Below are 16,607 nucleotides of genomic sequence, written 5' to 3' on the forward strand. Positions count from 1 at the left end.
AATTCCTAGTTCTGGCTCTAGCTTGCTGCAAGTATAGACTCTGGGAGACAACATTGAGTTCCTGGGTGCTGACCCTAACTCTGGCCCAACCTCGGCCCAGCCCTGGCTGTTGTGGACATCTGGGGAGTGATCCAGCAGATGGGAGGCTCTATTTTTCTGTCTTTCAAATGAAAAATAAAATTTGGAAGATGGAAATAAAAGACCTGGGTTCTAAGGACGGGCAACTCTTCATCTCTGCCACCCCTTGGTAGCTTGCTGACTTTGGGCAAATCATATCTCAGAGCATTTATTTCTTTATCTGGAAAAGATGAGAATCAAATAAAGACTATATTGAAACTCTAAGGAAATTACAAAGTGCCATGCAAATGGTAGTTATTATTAGAAGTAGTCTTAATTTCCAGAAATTATGCTCTTCTATTTTGGAGAGGCCCTATTCTAAAGTTCTAGTTCTTCATTACTATATTAGAAGAAGGTACTTAAGCAGAAATCAAATGTACAGTGACTCACTTTTATCAAAACCTCCTTTGTCTGTTTTTAGAAATTCATTTATAGTGGTAGTTTAAAATCACAGTGAAATTTTGAGTACTTAACAGGACAATCAAAGTGTTTTTTAAAATAAACCACTTCTGTAATATTTCATATTCAGAATAATTTCATAGGTTGAATTAATGGGGCAAATTTTCAAGGTGGAGATCTGAAGGTGAATTCTACTTTTGTCTGATATCAGAATAGTTTTGCTATCTGGCAAGCCTGTATATTTGGAATGTACTTTCTCACACATTTATAAAAGCAAACAAACATCTTTAACCTCACTTTATAGGAAATGCCTGACATTTTGCAAGCTCTGAAATGATTAGATTTTCCAGTCATCAAAGGTTTTTTAAGGGTACTGACAAAATAACATATGCAAAAACAACAAGCCTGGCCTTGTTCTTTGTAAACTCAAGGACAATTGATATTCCAGTACCTGTTAGAATCAGTTTTGACAAACCTTGCCAAAAGAAGCCAACTTCCTCAACAGTATCAAACTGTTCAGAGATGAGTTCCCCGAAGATGTTGTGGATTTAGTCTGGACTCTTTTGCCTTGGCAATATCTTTATCTTTCTAATTCTACCTCAGTGTGAAATTCCAGACTACCTTTAAGAAAGTATTTAGTTTAGATTTTTTTTTTAAAGTGATTATTTGGAAGGCAGTGTGACAGGGTGAGGGAGGAGGAAGAGGAGAGGAGGAAGAGGAGAGGAGGAGGAAGGAGGGAGGGAGGGGTGTGTGTGTTGGGGTGGAGAGAAAGAGAAAGAGATATCTCCTCCATCTGCTGGTTTATTCCTCAAATGGCTGCAACGGTCTGTGCCAGGCTGAAGCCGGGAGCCAGAAGCTCCATCCACGTCTCCTAAGTGGGTAGCTAGCAGGGGCTGGACTAGAAGCTGGGACTTCAACCTGCACTCCAAGATAGGATGCTGGTGGCATCTTAACCCCTTGTGCCACAATGCTGGCCCCGAGAAATACTTGACTTTGAAAAAGGATAAATGCACATCAGGACAGAAATAAGGACATAATGTCTACTCATTCCCCCATGTATACCATTTTTGTAGAGAACCTTTATTCATTTTTTAAAACCATGAAGACTGAACCAGCCAGTGGTGTCTTTGAACCTTCGTATCATTCAGCTTGGATCAATTCATTCTCCCTAGCTTCCCAAGCTCTTATCCCAGCCTGACATTCTCGCAAACTATTTGTCAAAGTGCTTGCTTCCTGTTTTCCTATCTTCGATTTAAAGCTGGTAAGCCATGAACTCCTCCAGCTTTCTGGATTACAACTTCCCTTCTTCCCAAAATGCAATTAACTACCTATTCATGTAGACCTCCTCAGGTCTCAGAAGTACAGCATATTTCTCCACCTTTTTAAGGACAGTTCCTTTATCTTTACTCTTAGTTTCTTTGATACTTTTTCCTCTGAGATCTGAATCCAAACATTTCGCCATGTCCTCTGGTTTCAGCCTCTCACTTTCTATTCTGTTTTCTCCCGTAGAAGGAGTGTATCTGAGTGTTTTCTATGAATTGAACAGAAAAAGTCATTGACCATGCAGCCAGCTGTAGTTATTGCCTCTTTGTTCTTATTATTACAACTGTATTTGAAGAAATTCACACCTTCTGTTGACCCCTGGGGCCCCCTTGCTTTTCACTAAGAAAGTCAGTGCAGACATTCCTCTCTGACTTGTGTGCCTCTGACATTGTTGCCTGGTGCCTTCCTAGACTTGCTGTATCTTTACTTCCCTGGCTTCCTGTATGCCCTTGCACCAGCCCCTCCAACTTTGCCTTCTCTGGGGCTTTGTGAACTCTTTATATGGCATTTCCTAGGACTGTCCTCAGCCCACTCTTCATACTGCGTGGTGTTAGCCCAGAGCTGATGGCTCCCGAATCTGTGTCTCTGCCTTTACCTTTCAGACTTGTGTATTCAGCAGCTGGCTGCATACCTCAGTTCTTCATTGAATCATTGCTTCATCTATATTCTGAGTGTCTGTTAGCAGTCTCTGTCTTAAAGACCCAATAATGTCATGTATCAGCTGTCAAACCTGGAACGGTGGGCAGAAGAGATCAGATGGTAACAACACAGAGAATCATGGTGAGCACAGAGTGCTGTGAGTGCTAGTGTTAGAGGCAGGCACTGGCACTGAGGGCTGTTGGAGATGTTATCCTTGGGACTTAAATTAAGACCCGTTTCCTCATTTCTCACCCCACTCATTCACCTGAGTCAAAACTCCAGGGTTATCCTTGACTCCGTTTCAGATTTGGTTTTCAGTTGGGCACCAAGTCCTGCTCACATTAGTCCCAAAACAGGAAACAAGCCTACCTGCACTACCTCTTCGTGATTCAAGACCTTGCATCTGTCACCCGCGTTATTGAAGTAGACTCACAAATGGTCTCCCTGCTTCATGAATTTTTTTTTTTTTTATTTTTGACAGGCAGAGTGGACAGTGAGAGAGAGAGAAAGAGAGAGAAAGGTCTTCCTTTGCCGTTGGTTCACCCTTCAATGGCCGCCGCTGCAGCCGGCGCACCGCACTGATCCGATGGCAGGAGCCAGGATCCAGGTGCTTTTCCTGGTCTCCCATGGGGTGCAGGGCCCAAGCACCTGGGCCATCCTCCACTGCACTCCCTGGCCATAGCAGAGAGCTGGCCTGGAAGAGGAGCAACCGGGACAGAATCCGGCGCCCCAACCGGGACTAGAACCCGGTGTGCCGGCGCCGCAAGGTGGAGGATTAGCCTATTGAGCCACGGCGCCGGCCTGCTTCATGAATTTTGAACTTTGGATCTGCCTTGTCAGTTGCTCTGCATAAAAGTCTCCCTATCGGCCTGAGCTATTGTGCGGTGGGTAAAGCCACCACCTACAGTGCTAGCATCCCCTATTAGTGCTGGTTCAAGACCCAGCTACTCCACTTTTGATCCAGCTCTCTGCTGTGGTCTGGAAAAGCACTAGAAGATGGCCCAAGTCTTTGGGCCCCTGAACCTGCGTGGGAGACCTGGAAGAAGCTTCTGGCTTAGGATCAGCACAGCTGTGGTCCTTGTGGCCATTTGGGAGGTGAACCAGCAGATGGAAGATCTCTCTCTCTCTCTGCCTCTGCCTCTGCATCTTCCTCCCTGTAACTCTGCCTTTCAAATAAATAAGTCTTAAAAAAAAAAAAAAAAAAGTCTCCCTGTCACTGACAGTAGAGATTCTCAGACCGCTGATCAGAAATCCAAGGCTGTTGTCCCTGAGTCTGTCTGTATGTGTCAGGCTTCTCCCCTGTAGTTTCTGATTCTGTAGAACTGCCATGCTTCAGCCAGTGTTGTTGAACTTTTCTAACAAATTTTGATTCCTGTCCAGATTGAGAAATCTCCAGCCTACCAGGATCAAGTCTGAGCCCTTCTGCCTGGTGCACAAGGCCCTGCATGAGCTGACCTCAGTTTAGTCTTAGCTATATTTCCTGCCATTCCCCGTGCTGCACTTTACTTTACCCTTGTAGCCCAGCAGTACTGAGCCTTCCTGACCATCATGCATTTCATGTCTCTCTGCCACTGTCCCTGCTGAATCCTTGACCTGAAGTAAATACTGTTCTCTCTCTCCCAGTTGTGAGTGTGCTATCCTTCCTTTGTTTCCATGGCAGCTGTCAGAACACAGTGTAATGTTTGCCTGTTCTTCTTCTTTTTTTTTTTTTTTTTCCTTTAAGATTTATTTTGTTTATTTGAAAGAGTTACAGAGAGGGAGAGACAGAGAGCTCTTCATCTTCTGGTTCGTTCCCCAAATGGCCATAATAGCCAGGCTGGGCCACACTGAAGCCAGAAACCAGATGCTGCTTCTGCGTTTCCCACATGGCAGCAGTGACCCAAGCACTTGAGCTGTCTTCCACTGCTTTCCCAGGCCAGTAGCAGGGAGTTGGATCAGAAGTGAAGCAGCCGGGACTGAAACCAGCGCTCATATGGGATGCCAGGGTTGCAGGCAGCAGCCATACCCGCTACACCACAGAGCTGGCCTCTGCTAGTCATTTCTGATTTTGCTCTTCTTTCATATTCTGTATCAATTTATTATCCAAGATTGCATTAGAGAGTTCAAGTGTAGTATCATCTTATGATATATGTAAACAAGCTTTTGCTTTTTTCTCCATAAATGACCCTTCATTTTAATTTGCTTTAAATTATGCAAGAAAAAGTTTAATGTATCAACAAGTATATTTTTAAGCAGCATGTTTGGTTTTGAAGGTGAATATATATTTAAATATAGTTTGCTGTGTGATGATCTTAGAGTGTCATAAATAGACAAAAACAGCAAACTACTTTTGGTGGCCCAGAGTTTGGGGTTCTTGCCCTTTGCATTTGATGCAAGATGATTAAATTTTATAATTTTAGTATTTGTAAATGACAATTAAGAAAGGTTTTGGGGATGCTATTTACAAATAGTTCTTGACAAGTGATTTATTTGGGATGTGGATGGTCTTCTAAATAAGCCAGAAGCCAATCTGATAAATTGCCACTGATTTTTACTATTTAGTGTTGACTTGTGAGATACTAGATTCATTTGGATATTCTTTATAAGACTTTTTAAAATTGTTTTTTAAGATTTATTTTATTTATTGTTTGAAAGTCAGAGTTACACAGAGAGGAGAGCCAGCGAGAGAGAGGTCTTCCATCCTATGGTTCACTCCCCAATTGGCCGTAAGAGCCAGAGCTGCACAACGGCCGGAGCTGTGCCTCAAAGCCAGGAGCCAGGAGCTTCTTCAAGGTCTCCCACACGGGTACAGGGGCCCAAGGACTTGGGCCATCTTCTACTGCTATCTCAGGCCATAGCAGAGAGCTGGATAGGAAGTGGAGTAGCCATGTCTCAAACCGGCGCCCATATGGGATGCCGGCGCTTCAGGCCAGGGCGGTAACCCGCTGCGCCACAGTGCCAGCCCCTCTTCATAAGACTTAATTTGATAAATGAAAATTTTGGATCTTATAGAGAGCATGATAGCAAATTTTTACAGAAGTATTGTTTCAAAGATGTCACAATCTGAGTTCAGTCTTAATATAATGGTTGTGGATGACACAAGAGGTGACTATGAATTTAAAATGTTACAATAGACAAAAACACCCCCACTTAGCCTTGGTTGCAGTGCTAACTGCCTGCTTCAGTCATGAGCACATTTCTCTGATTTCCACTGAAAGAAAACACCTTTAGATAATTGTGCTATTTATTGATCTTTGAAAAATCACAGTTGCCTTTACCAATTTCTGTCTCATTCTCCAAACTCTAGAAGTTGATGATCTCTGATTAAGACCCATATAGCTCGAGATCTGAGTTCTGTGCTATTCCAAATAAATTACTCAACTCTTTACACTTCATTTTGCCCTCTTGTAAAATGTAGGTAATCTTGTACCACCTCCCGCACAGGGTTATTGTAAATATTGATTAGCACTTAACATAGTCGCCTCACACATGGTAGCTATGTTATGATTAATTCACTTAAAAACAATCATCTGTTCACTTACCTTCTCACTAGATCTTCTGGAGTCTGTCACGTTTCAAAGTTGTATTTCAGATACCTAGCCTGGAGTCTAACTATGGTTGTGATTCATTGTTTGCTAAATTGAGTAAAACATAAATGTCCAGTCAAAAAAGCAAGACAAATGTGTCCAGCAGAGAACACCAGAAAGGATCCTAAAAAGGAAAAGGGAAATGAAAAGGCTGCTTGGGTGTACTGAAGGCAAGCTAAATGAACCTTCTTTTCTGGACCTTTGTCCTCTTCCCTTTGGCTTGGTCTTCTGTGCCAGATAGGCCAGCTGGCCCTAGAACAGAGAACACTTTCCTTCACTGTTTTTCTAATGGATTCAACATTGCTGAGTCCATCTTCTATGATTAAATACTGGGTACGAAGTAGTCATTAGTCTTTGCCACCCTTTTGTTGTGCTATAAATGCCCATAAGTGATATGTAATGTAACACTGCATTATGTTTTTGGGATTTATTCAAATCCAGAGTATTTTTTAAAAACTGATTTTTTTTTTGAAAGAGTTACAGAGAAGGCAGGGGGGAGGGAAGAGAGAGAGCAAGAGATCTTTCCATCCGCTGTCCCCAAGTGGCCACAATGGCCAGGGCTGAGCCAGACCGAAGCCAAATGCCAGGAGCTTCTTTCAGGTCTCCGAAGTGGGCATATAGGGGCCCAAGCACTGCAGCAACCTTCTGCTTTTCCTAGGCAGTTAGCAAGGAGCTGGATTAGAAGTAGAGCCGCCAGGACCTGAGCCGGCACCCATATGGGATGCTGGTGTTGCAAGCCGCGGCTTTACCCACTGTGCCACAACACTGGCCCCCAGAATGTTTTTTTAAGACATTTTTTTGTGTTTTATTTTCCAAGTCATAATCACAATAGCATACTTCTTCTTGGCTACTTTTTTAAAGCTTTAAAAATTTTTTTTGTGTGTATAGCCCTAGATTTTTCTACTACTGGGAATCATGTATACTTTTGTTTTCTTTTTTTTAAAATACAACACAAGCCTACCTTCAGTAAGAAAGGCAATAGGTATATGAGAATGTTTGAATTCACATATTACTGCGCTTGCCAGTAAGGACCTAGACTCATTGTTGTCATGAACTAAAGTGTGTGTGTGTGTGTAAGAGAGAGAAGAGAGAGATGTGCATACTTACAGATTATGTATTACAGATTATGTATAGCGTTTTGAGTTTAAGCAGATTGAATTAGAATTGCCGCTGGCTGTCTCGTTGCAGTTTACCTTTCTGGCGATCCTATTTTGATGATTTTTAAATGTATTTCCTAATGGAAATAGATTAGATCAAATGATATTCAAGAATCTTAGTGATGATGAAGTAGTGCTTCTATACTATTTACATAAAGATTGGTTTCTTTCAAGGTCTTCGCTTTAAATATTAAAAGAATAATTTAGGAATGCTTTTACTTTATGCCTAAGGAAAGACAAAGTGTGTTCTTTTGTTACTTAATAGTTTCTTGGAATTCCAGAAGTTTTCTCTATGTATAGTAATTTTTGCTTTAATAATTGATCCCATTTTTAGAAATCTTTAAAAATGTTATTTATTGAATCTTTTCTGTGTAAAAATATCGAATTTTAGGTGATTGGCTTAGGGATTTTGCTTGTAAAAAGGACTTTCAAAAGCAGTAATATTTTATTTAAGTATCTGCTGTTACCATATGTGATGTATTTCCTGCCTGTTTAGTGGATGATGCTGGCAAAATAGAACATGATGGTTCCTCTGGAATGAACATGGACGCAGAGTCGGAAATCGATCCTTGTAAAGTGGACGGCACTTGCCCTGAAGTCATCAAGGTGTACATTTTTAAAGCTGATCCTGGAGAGGATGACTTAGGTAATAGGATACCTTTAGCATTTATGCATCCTGATGCAAACACTTGAACCTGATTACTTTTGGGTTATTTAGATGCAGAATGTTTGAAATATTTTCTGAAGATAACTTTAAAAAAAAAAAAAGATTTATTTATTTATTTGAAAGACAGAGTGACAGAGGAGAGGCAGAGAGAGAGATCTCTTCCATCTGCTGGTTCACTCCCCAAATGCCTGCAACAGCCAGGGCTGAGCCAGGCCGAAGCTGGGAACCAGGAACTCCATCTGGGTCTCCCACATGTGTAGCTGGGGCCCACGTGCTCAGGCCATCTTCCACTGCTTTCCCAGGTACATTAGCAGAGAGCTGGATTTAAAGTGGAGCAGCTGGGACTTGAACTGGTGTTCATATGGGATACCAGCATTGCCAGCGACTTAACCCACTGTACCACAAACGCCGGCCTCTGAAGATAACTTTTAAACAAGATTTCCAATGTAGTAGTAAAGTATGTAACAAGGAATAGGTAGAAATGAAGTTTTCAAATAAATTCTTGGAGCCATCTTCTTTCCTATTAGGTGGAACTGTAGACATTGTGGAGAGTGAGCCTGAGAATGATCATGGAGTTGAACTACTTGATCAGAACAGCAGTATTCGCGTTCCCCGGGAAAAGATGGTTTATATGACTGTCAACGACTCCCAGCAAGAAGATGAAGATTTAAGTAAGTAGGTGGCCTTTTTGTGGGAGAAAATTTTGTTTCGGTAGTTCTTCTTAAAAAACAGTCACTATTTGAAGGAAACAAGTAGGATTATTTTAGAGATTATGCTGCCATATTCCCAGGGAATCACGAGTGACTCTTTATGTGTGTTTAGAATGTTGCTTTAATACCAGTTATGGTGTAAGCCAAGGAATGAATGATTCATTCAGCAAACATGTATTGGGTACTTACTACGTGAAAACTATGTTCTGGGTATGTAATATTTGGACCTTATTTACCTGTTAACTGAGTTTAAATAAAAATATCTTTCCTGTGATCTCTAAACCTGGTCACAAAGGTTTTAAAACTTTTCTATTTAGATGTCGCTGAAATTGCTGATGAGGTTTATATGGAAGTGATAGTAGGAGAGGAGGACGCTGCAGCCGCAGCCGCAGCCGTGCACGAACAGCAAATGGATGACAGTGAAATCAAAACCTTCATGCCAATCGCATGGGCAGCGGCTTATGGTGAGTCACAGAGGGACTTGAAGCATTGATTGAGTTGGTCTTGAACATGAATTTCATGATTGAAAAACAGTTTTTGTGGTCTTAGGTTTCAGAACTCTGAAATACCAGTACCCAGTAAGGGTTATTTGATTTGAAGACGAGCAGAGGAAGATCATGAAGTCTACTTTTTGTTTTTATTTTTACCAGAAATTTCCTTCATGTGTGTATTAACGTTGAAGGAAGTACTCCAAAAAATACATAGGCTTTCAAGCTGAAAATTTTCATCTTGATTATATCTGGCCCGTGACTTGTCAGTTTTGGGAGACAACAAGAGAGTCCATAGGGCAAAATGCGGACAGGTGTTTATTAGCTTTGGCAGCCAGGCATTCCCTACAATCTCACTATATAATAAATGCTCATATGACCCATTACCAAGTTTGAGGAATTTCTGTCATTCATGAGTATCATGGCTTTCTTTACATTGTTGTAGTTAATAAAGAATTCCTAATTCTTTATAATTTATAATACTGTATAATTTTGTTTTTTAATGCGCATTGTTAGGTAATAATTCTGATGGAATTGAAAACCGGAATGGCACTGCAAGTGCCCTCTTGCACATAGATGAGTCTGCTGGCCTCGGCAGACTGGCTAAACAAAAACCAAAGAAAAGGAGAAGACCTGATTCCAGGCAGTACCAAACAGGTGAGGGCACACAAGTTCCACCGCGCAGTGAGTTCTCAGATAAAACCCTAGTATGTATCCACAGGGGTGTAGTGATGGCATTTTAGCTACTAGACCACTTGTACCTTTTGTGTATTGAATTTGAGAATATAATTTTCAGAATTCATTGATATTCATGAATGATTACCTTAGATTAAAAAGAAATAGGAAATGGATCATACATGGATAAAAGTTCAAAACTTGAGTGACTTTGTATGGAAATGGAAAAATGTCCCTCAAATATAAGTATCAACTTTATATTTATTTAAAGAATAATTATGTCAGCATAGAGCAGATGTAATTTACAGAGCAACTGAATAAGTACTTCATATGACATATTCCTTGTCTGTTCATGTTACTGATCTACATATGATTACAGACTTTTTAAAAATGATTTAGTTATTTATTTGAAAAAGTTGGAGGGAGGGAGAGACAGAGAGAGATCTTCCATCCACTGATTTTTCTCCCCAAATGGCTGGCTGTAATGGCTGGGGCTGGGCCAGGCCAAAGCCAGGAGCTTCATCCGAATCTTCCACGTGGGTACAAGGACCCAAGGACTTGGGCCGTATTCCACTGTTTTCCCAGGCACATTAGCAGGGAGCTGGATCAGAAGTGGAGCAATCGGTCGGCACTTAACTGCTGCCAATATGGGATACCGGTGCTACACTACAGCACTGGCCCCCAATTTTTTTTTTTTTTTTTTTTTTTTTTTTATTCATTTGAAAGGCAAAGTGACAGAGAGAGATGTTCTATCCACTGGTTCACTCCCTAAATGGCCTCAAAGGCCAGGGGTGGGCCATGCTGAAACCAGGAGCCAGTAACTCCATTATCCAAGTCTCCTGCATAGGTGGCAGGGGCCCAAGCACTTGGACCATCTTCTGCTACTTTGCCAGGTGCAGTAACAGAGAGCTGGATTAGAAGTGGAGCAGCCAGGACTCGAATTGGTGCCCACATGGGATGCTGGTGTTGCAGGTGGTTACTTAACCCACTGTGCCACCACACTAACCCTTTTGATTACAAACTTTATGAATAATTGTCCACAGATTTCTAAATTGATATGTGTTACATATTTAGTTTTGTTAATTTGAAAGGAGTGAGGTCATTGTAGTCCTACTAAATGACATTTCCAGACAAAGTTCTCTTTCTGACTAGGTTGCTACGTTTCATATGTGGAAAGATGGTGAAAGGAATGTGAATAGCAAATAGCTTAACTTAGAAATCTTTGGCCATTAGTGTTCAGAACACACAATGTAAATTCTTGAAGAAACCAAAGCAGAACTTGGTTTGATCACTTAGACACTTTTCTTTTCCTTTCTTAGCAATAATAATTGGCCCTGATGGACATCCCTTGACTGTCTATCCTTGCATGATTTGTGGGAAGAAGTTTAAGTCCAGAGGTTTCTTGAAAAGGCACATGAAAAACCACCCTGAGCACCTTACCAAGAAGAAGTATCGCTGCACTGACTGTGACTACACTACCAACAAGAAGATAAGTTTACACAACCACCTGGAGAGCCACAAGCTGACCAGCAAGACGGAGAAAGCTATCGAATGCGATGAGTGTGGGAAGCATTTCTCTCATGCTGGGGCTTTGTTTACTCACAAAATGGTGCATAAGGAAAAAGGAGCCAACAAAATGCACAAGTGTAAATTCTGTGAATATGAGACAGCTGAACAAGGGTTATTGAATCGCCACCTCTTGGCAGTCCACAGCAAGAACTTTCCTCATATTTGTGTGGAGTGTGGTAAAGGTTTCCGTCACCCATCAGAGCTCAAAAAGCACATGCGAATCCATACTGGCGAGAAGCCATACCAGTGCCAGTACTGCGAATATAGGTCTGCAGACTCTTCTAATTTGAAAACGCATGTAAAGACTAAGCATAGTAAAGAGATGCCATTCAAGTGTGACATTTGTCTTCTGACTTTCTCAGATACCAAAGAGGTGCAGCAACATGCTCTTATCCACCAAGAAAGCAAAACACACCAGTGTTTGCATTGTGACCACAAGAGTTCGAACTCAAGTGATTTGAAACGACACATTATTTCAGTTCACACAAAGGACTACCCCCACAAGTGTGACATGTGTGATAAAGGCTTTCACCGGCCTTCAGAACTCAAGAAACACGTGGCTGCCCACAAGGGTAAAAAAATGCACCAGTGTAGACATTGTGACTTTAAGATTGCAGATCCATTTGTTCTAAGTCGCCATATTCTATCAGTTCACACAAAGGATCTTCCATTTAGGTGTAAGAGATGTAGAAAGGGATTTAGACAACAGAATGAGCTTAAAAAGCATATGAAGACACACAGTGGCAGGAAAGTGTATCAGTGTGAGTACTGTGAGTATAGCACTACAGACGCCTCAGGCTTTAAACGGCATGTTATTTCCATTCATACGAAGGACTATCCTCACCGATGTGAGTACTGCAAGAAAGGGTTCCGAAGACCTTCAGAAAAGAACCAGCACATAATGCGACATCATAAAGAAGTTGGCCTGCCCTAGCGATACTTCTACAGAGATACTGGCCTTGAAGCAGAAAGTTAAATTTAAAGCCTATTAGTGTCGTTCATATACAATACTGTATATTGATTTATGCTGTGTACAAATAGAATTATTGCTTCTAGTTGACTTTCTTTTTTACATTTTGTTCAGTAGTGTGTTCTGAATTCTATTCAGTTTGTTTAATAAATGGGGAAAAACAGCAACAAACTAGTTGCTTTTAATAAAGTAATCCCTGATTCTATACTGAATTTTTCTATCTTAGAAGTTTTATATTTATTTAAATATTTACCTTGCTTACCTTGATGGTACTCTTCTAAGACCATTTAACTTAAGGTAACTTTAGATTGGTAACTCTGAAAGTTTTCATGTTGATTCATTACCACCCTGTCCCCCCCCCCCCCCCCCATGGATTTCTCACAGTGAAGTTGTCAGAGACATCTACTAATATAAATGGGAGATATTACAGTCAGGTCTAACTCTCATAACATGGGAATCCTTTACTTGTCTTAAGATTTTCAGATCATACTACAATGAAAGTTTCCATTTGAGCTTTTGTGTCCCTGGCTTCGCTGAGTAAAGAACAGTGGCTGGGTTTGTGTTTACTTTTCATTTTATTTAGCAGACAAAATATATTTTTGACTTTCTTTGGACTATTTACATCTTTTGTCAGTGTAGTAAGCTTTTAGAAAAACTTATTGAAAATTTGGCTTGATCCTGTTGTAATTTGATTCTTCTGTCTGTGCTGCTTTGTCTTGGAATGGTTGTGTGCTATAAATGAGACTTAATGAGGATTGCATTTTGGAATCTGCTAGAGGTAACTCCTGGCTCATAGGATCTTTTGCAACTTTATATATGTAAATGTACCCTGATTTATATATATACACATATATATATATAACACATGTATCTGTGTGTATTGCTTATTTTACATATTTAAACACACAACCCCAAGTAGTAATTGTTTAAAATCTATAATGAAAAGTATTAAATTTACAGTAACACGGAAGATCCAGGGATGCATGAGAGAGCATTTTGTAAGTCATGCTCTTCAGAGAGACTACTCAGGTGAAGAATTAGAAGGAAAATAAGGACACTAGTATTTTTAAAGAGTAAAGGTATTTTCTTTTAAATATCTTTGGTAATTGAGAAATAGAAGTTAAGACATTTCTAGATAGAATGTTTTCATACAATTTCAGCTCCATGCCTTTATATTTTTTTGAAAAGCTAATGAATATCCAGACGTGACTCCTTCAGTTCTCTCTGAGAAGCCTGAGAGAGAATTCTGTCTCGCCAAGGGAGGGGGACAGAGAGGTAGCGATGGCTCTATGGACCAGAGAACTGGTGCTAATTATGACTTAACTTGGCAAGTTCAGCCTGCTGTGTTGTTCCTTAGACAGTTACAGTTAGCAAACTTTAAACACCTTTAGAACACTCAAGTTGGCTTTTATTGGAAGATACAGGTGAGTTTCAAGTGCGTAAGGAAAGTCTGAGGCCTTATTTGGAACATCACCAAGTCTTTGACAGTTCTGTTTTTCTTTGTGAGTTGGCATCTTTTAACAAATGGGCCTGAGTCAGAGTCATACATTCATAAAACGAACTCAGTTAATTACAATTTTGTTAAGATGATTTGGAGAACAGAATATAGTTTTGGGAGTGGTCCCTTAGATTGGCTGTTGGCACACACATCTGGCACATCATGGGAAATTTAGAAGTTTTCTTCCCACTCGATAGCTGCCTTGCCACCTCATTATGGTGCTCCATCCCCTTTGCGCCATTAGGTTTCTACTTTTCATCTTTCTCTTTGCCACCCATATTTGTATTTAATAGTTATATTTTTTAGAGTTAGAAATCTAAATATTTGATGTTTGGCAAGCCTCTAAAGTGCTAATTCAATTAAGGGTGATTCTAAATCAAATTCTTAAGGCTGGTATGAACTCAAATGCCAAAGCCAAGGCATTGGTTTTTCCTAGACTATCCTATAGGGAATATCTTCTTGGCCCCCATTCAAGCTTTTTTTTTCTTTAACTTACAGCTGTATGATTCATTGCCCCACTATTCTTGAAAGCTCTGTTTTTGTGAGAACCTTTAAAATCTCCCGTAATTTTTATTTTTCCCAGAAATAATGTAAAAGAAGACACTTAAATGAAAGTGGTTATTTACTAATTTTAACCATCTTGTAAAAATTCAGAAAATGTAAATGATTGGGTCATTTATATTTTTTTAAATAAACTGAAAGATAAAGAACACAACACTTTACACTCTTTATATTTCTCTTATGTAATCTGGAATCATACACCGTTCTTTTCTTTTTTAAGCACAATATTGAAACCTTTAAAAGGTATTTAAGGGTTTGGTCAAGTGAATATAAAATGTATTTGTCTGTATAAAGAGAAAATGAAATTGTAGTCACTGTTATGTACTGACATTAGTTACAACCTAGTTTTAATTCTTAAAACAATTTTGATTAGCAAAGCTAAAAAATGGATGTTTCAGTTAAATGTTTTAAAGAGGTACAGATTTTTACAAGGACATAATATAAGTTATTGTTCTGTAGAAATATCCTATTAAATATTGTATGACCCTTCCTCTGTACACTTTGTATAAAAAGTAAAATACATAAAAAGAAAATCATATAGGGATGTGTGACATTATTGTAATTGTGTACTTGAGAATAACGTGCAAAAATAAAAATCAGAATATTTTCCTGTTAATAAACGTTTAGTCTATTTGATACCAATACTAAGTTAATGCTTTTTCTTAAGGAAAATGTACAGTTTTTGTAAACCTAATAAACATCAAAAGTAGTTTATTATTTTCATTCCCCACCCCCCATTTCTTAAGTCCTTTTATGCAGCAGTGGAATGCAAAATGCTTGATTGCTTTGAATTTTGTGACTTGGATGCAAATACTGATAATATTTCAGTCTTATAAATTTGCAAGTAATATTGCGGAGAAGTTAAGAGGTGATTGGTGAGTCCTTTGATGAGCATGTCCTTGAACTTCATTTTTTTCTTTTCATAAAGGATTTGTTTTATTAGCATCTCCAGTTCCCTAGAGATAAATTACCCATGCATGAAGTGGTTTTTGAGAGCACTTACGACTCATTTCCGAATCCACAGCATACTTACTCAGTAGGGACTGTCCCACTTCCACTGCAGAAGTCTTTCCCTCCAGTTAATCTTTTGTGCCCAGTTTGGAGGGCACTAGAGGACACTAACACACTAGACAATGGTTGTTATAGCAAAAATCCAAGATCAGGCAGAAGTTGTCATCAGCCCAAAGAGATTTTCACCAGCTTTGATTTTAAAGATGAGAGTCTGTAGTTCATCTGTAGGAACAAGTGTTTGGTAGTTGAAACAGTAAGTAACCAAAGCGTGAGGGAAATGATCAAAGAGAATGTGGTAAACGTCACTGTCCAGAGCCGTAAATCAAATCACACGCTGAGAGTCTTAGTTGTAATAGAACACCTGGCAAATGGCAGGTGACCTATCGGTGCCCTTCACCAGTTGGATAACATGCTGCTACGTTCTCTGAGAATCACAATGTTTATTTCCTGCATATTTTAGCATTCATTTGACCAGTCTGATATTTTGGGGCAGTGGTTTTCAGGTGTCAAATGGCAGCACTGGCAGCGTTGTAGTCACCTGGGACTTGGTTGAAGATGCAAATTCTCATCTGCCCAGTCTTGTTGAATTGCGAAAGCAAGCGTGGGGCCTTGCTTCTTAGAGGTCTTAACATGTTTTTCAAGTGATTTTGATGCATACTCAAGTTTGGGAAACACGATTTTAGAGCACATGAGAAACTTAAAGATTTCTGCTGCAACATGTTGTGTGATAGGCAAAATCACAAAAACAAATTAGAACAATGAAAATAAGATGCAGACACTTCCTACCTTGCCTGTACTCCTTTTAAAGTGTAGCTTGCTAGTCACTAAGTATATCCTTTAGTGCACATGTAAATAGCCTGTACTTCCTAAGCCTTGTATGGCCTCCCATAGTCATATTCCTCAGAGGTAAACAGAACTCGAAGGAAGATGCAGCAAATAAAAGACTGACAAAACTGTGTGTGTGTGTGTGAGAGAGAGAGAGAGAAAGAGAGTTTAATTGGTCCAGGATTACTAAGTAATTCATATCCAAAAAACCACTTTGCCATATTCTACAGCTTTTTACATAAGGTCAAATTTAAGTTTACCCAATGGATTTTTTTTTTGTTTTGTGTACATATTGTTTGCCTTTTTCATAAAATAATTCTTGAATTTGTTATATATTGTTTCTGTTATTTTTGACATCTTTGCTATTGTAAATAAATTCCTATTTTGTTTTAAGTTACCCTAGTGGAGTGTTGGCTGTAGACAAGGAATACA

The 16,607-nt window shown here is 39.7% G+C and overlaps 1 protein-coding gene across 12 annotated transcripts in view; it reads left to right on the forward strand.

Annotated features, from left to right (window-relative positions):
* Positions 1 to 14,959, forward strand: part of ZFX (zinc finger protein X-linked) — a 48,205-nt gene extending 33,246 nt beyond the window's left edge. For 8 of the 12 annotated variants that reach the window (XM_008272461.5, XM_070067206.2, XM_070067208.2 and 5 more), the window contains exons 4-8: positions 7,698 to 7,847; positions 8,396 to 8,539; positions 8,896 to 9,042; positions 9,583 to 9,723; positions 11,061 to 14,959. In XM_008272461.5, the coding sequence (XP_008270683.1) occupies positions 7,698 to 7,847; positions 8,396 to 8,539; positions 8,896 to 9,042; positions 9,583 to 9,723; positions 11,061 to 12,244 (1,766 nt within the window). In that variant the 3' untranslated portion in view covers positions 12,245 to 14,959. The remainder of the gene's footprint in view (positions 1 to 7,697; positions 7,848 to 8,395; positions 8,540 to 8,895; positions 9,043 to 9,582; positions 9,724 to 11,060) is intronic. The other 4 variants (XM_070067213.2, XM_070067210.2, XM_051827632.3 and 1 more) reach the window with 1 other exon arrangement.
* The last annotated feature ends 1,648 nt before the right edge of the window (positions 14,960 to 16,607 follow it).

The sequence above is a fragment of the Oryctolagus cuniculus genome, chromosome X (genome assembly GCF_051225735.1).
Source record: "Oryctolagus cuniculus isolate XC-2025 breed Fujian yellow rabbit chromosome X, ASM5122573v1, whole genome shotgun sequence".
In the NCBI taxonomy this organism is placed as follows: Eukaryota; Metazoa; Chordata; class Mammalia; order Lagomorpha; family Leporidae; genus Oryctolagus; species Oryctolagus cuniculus.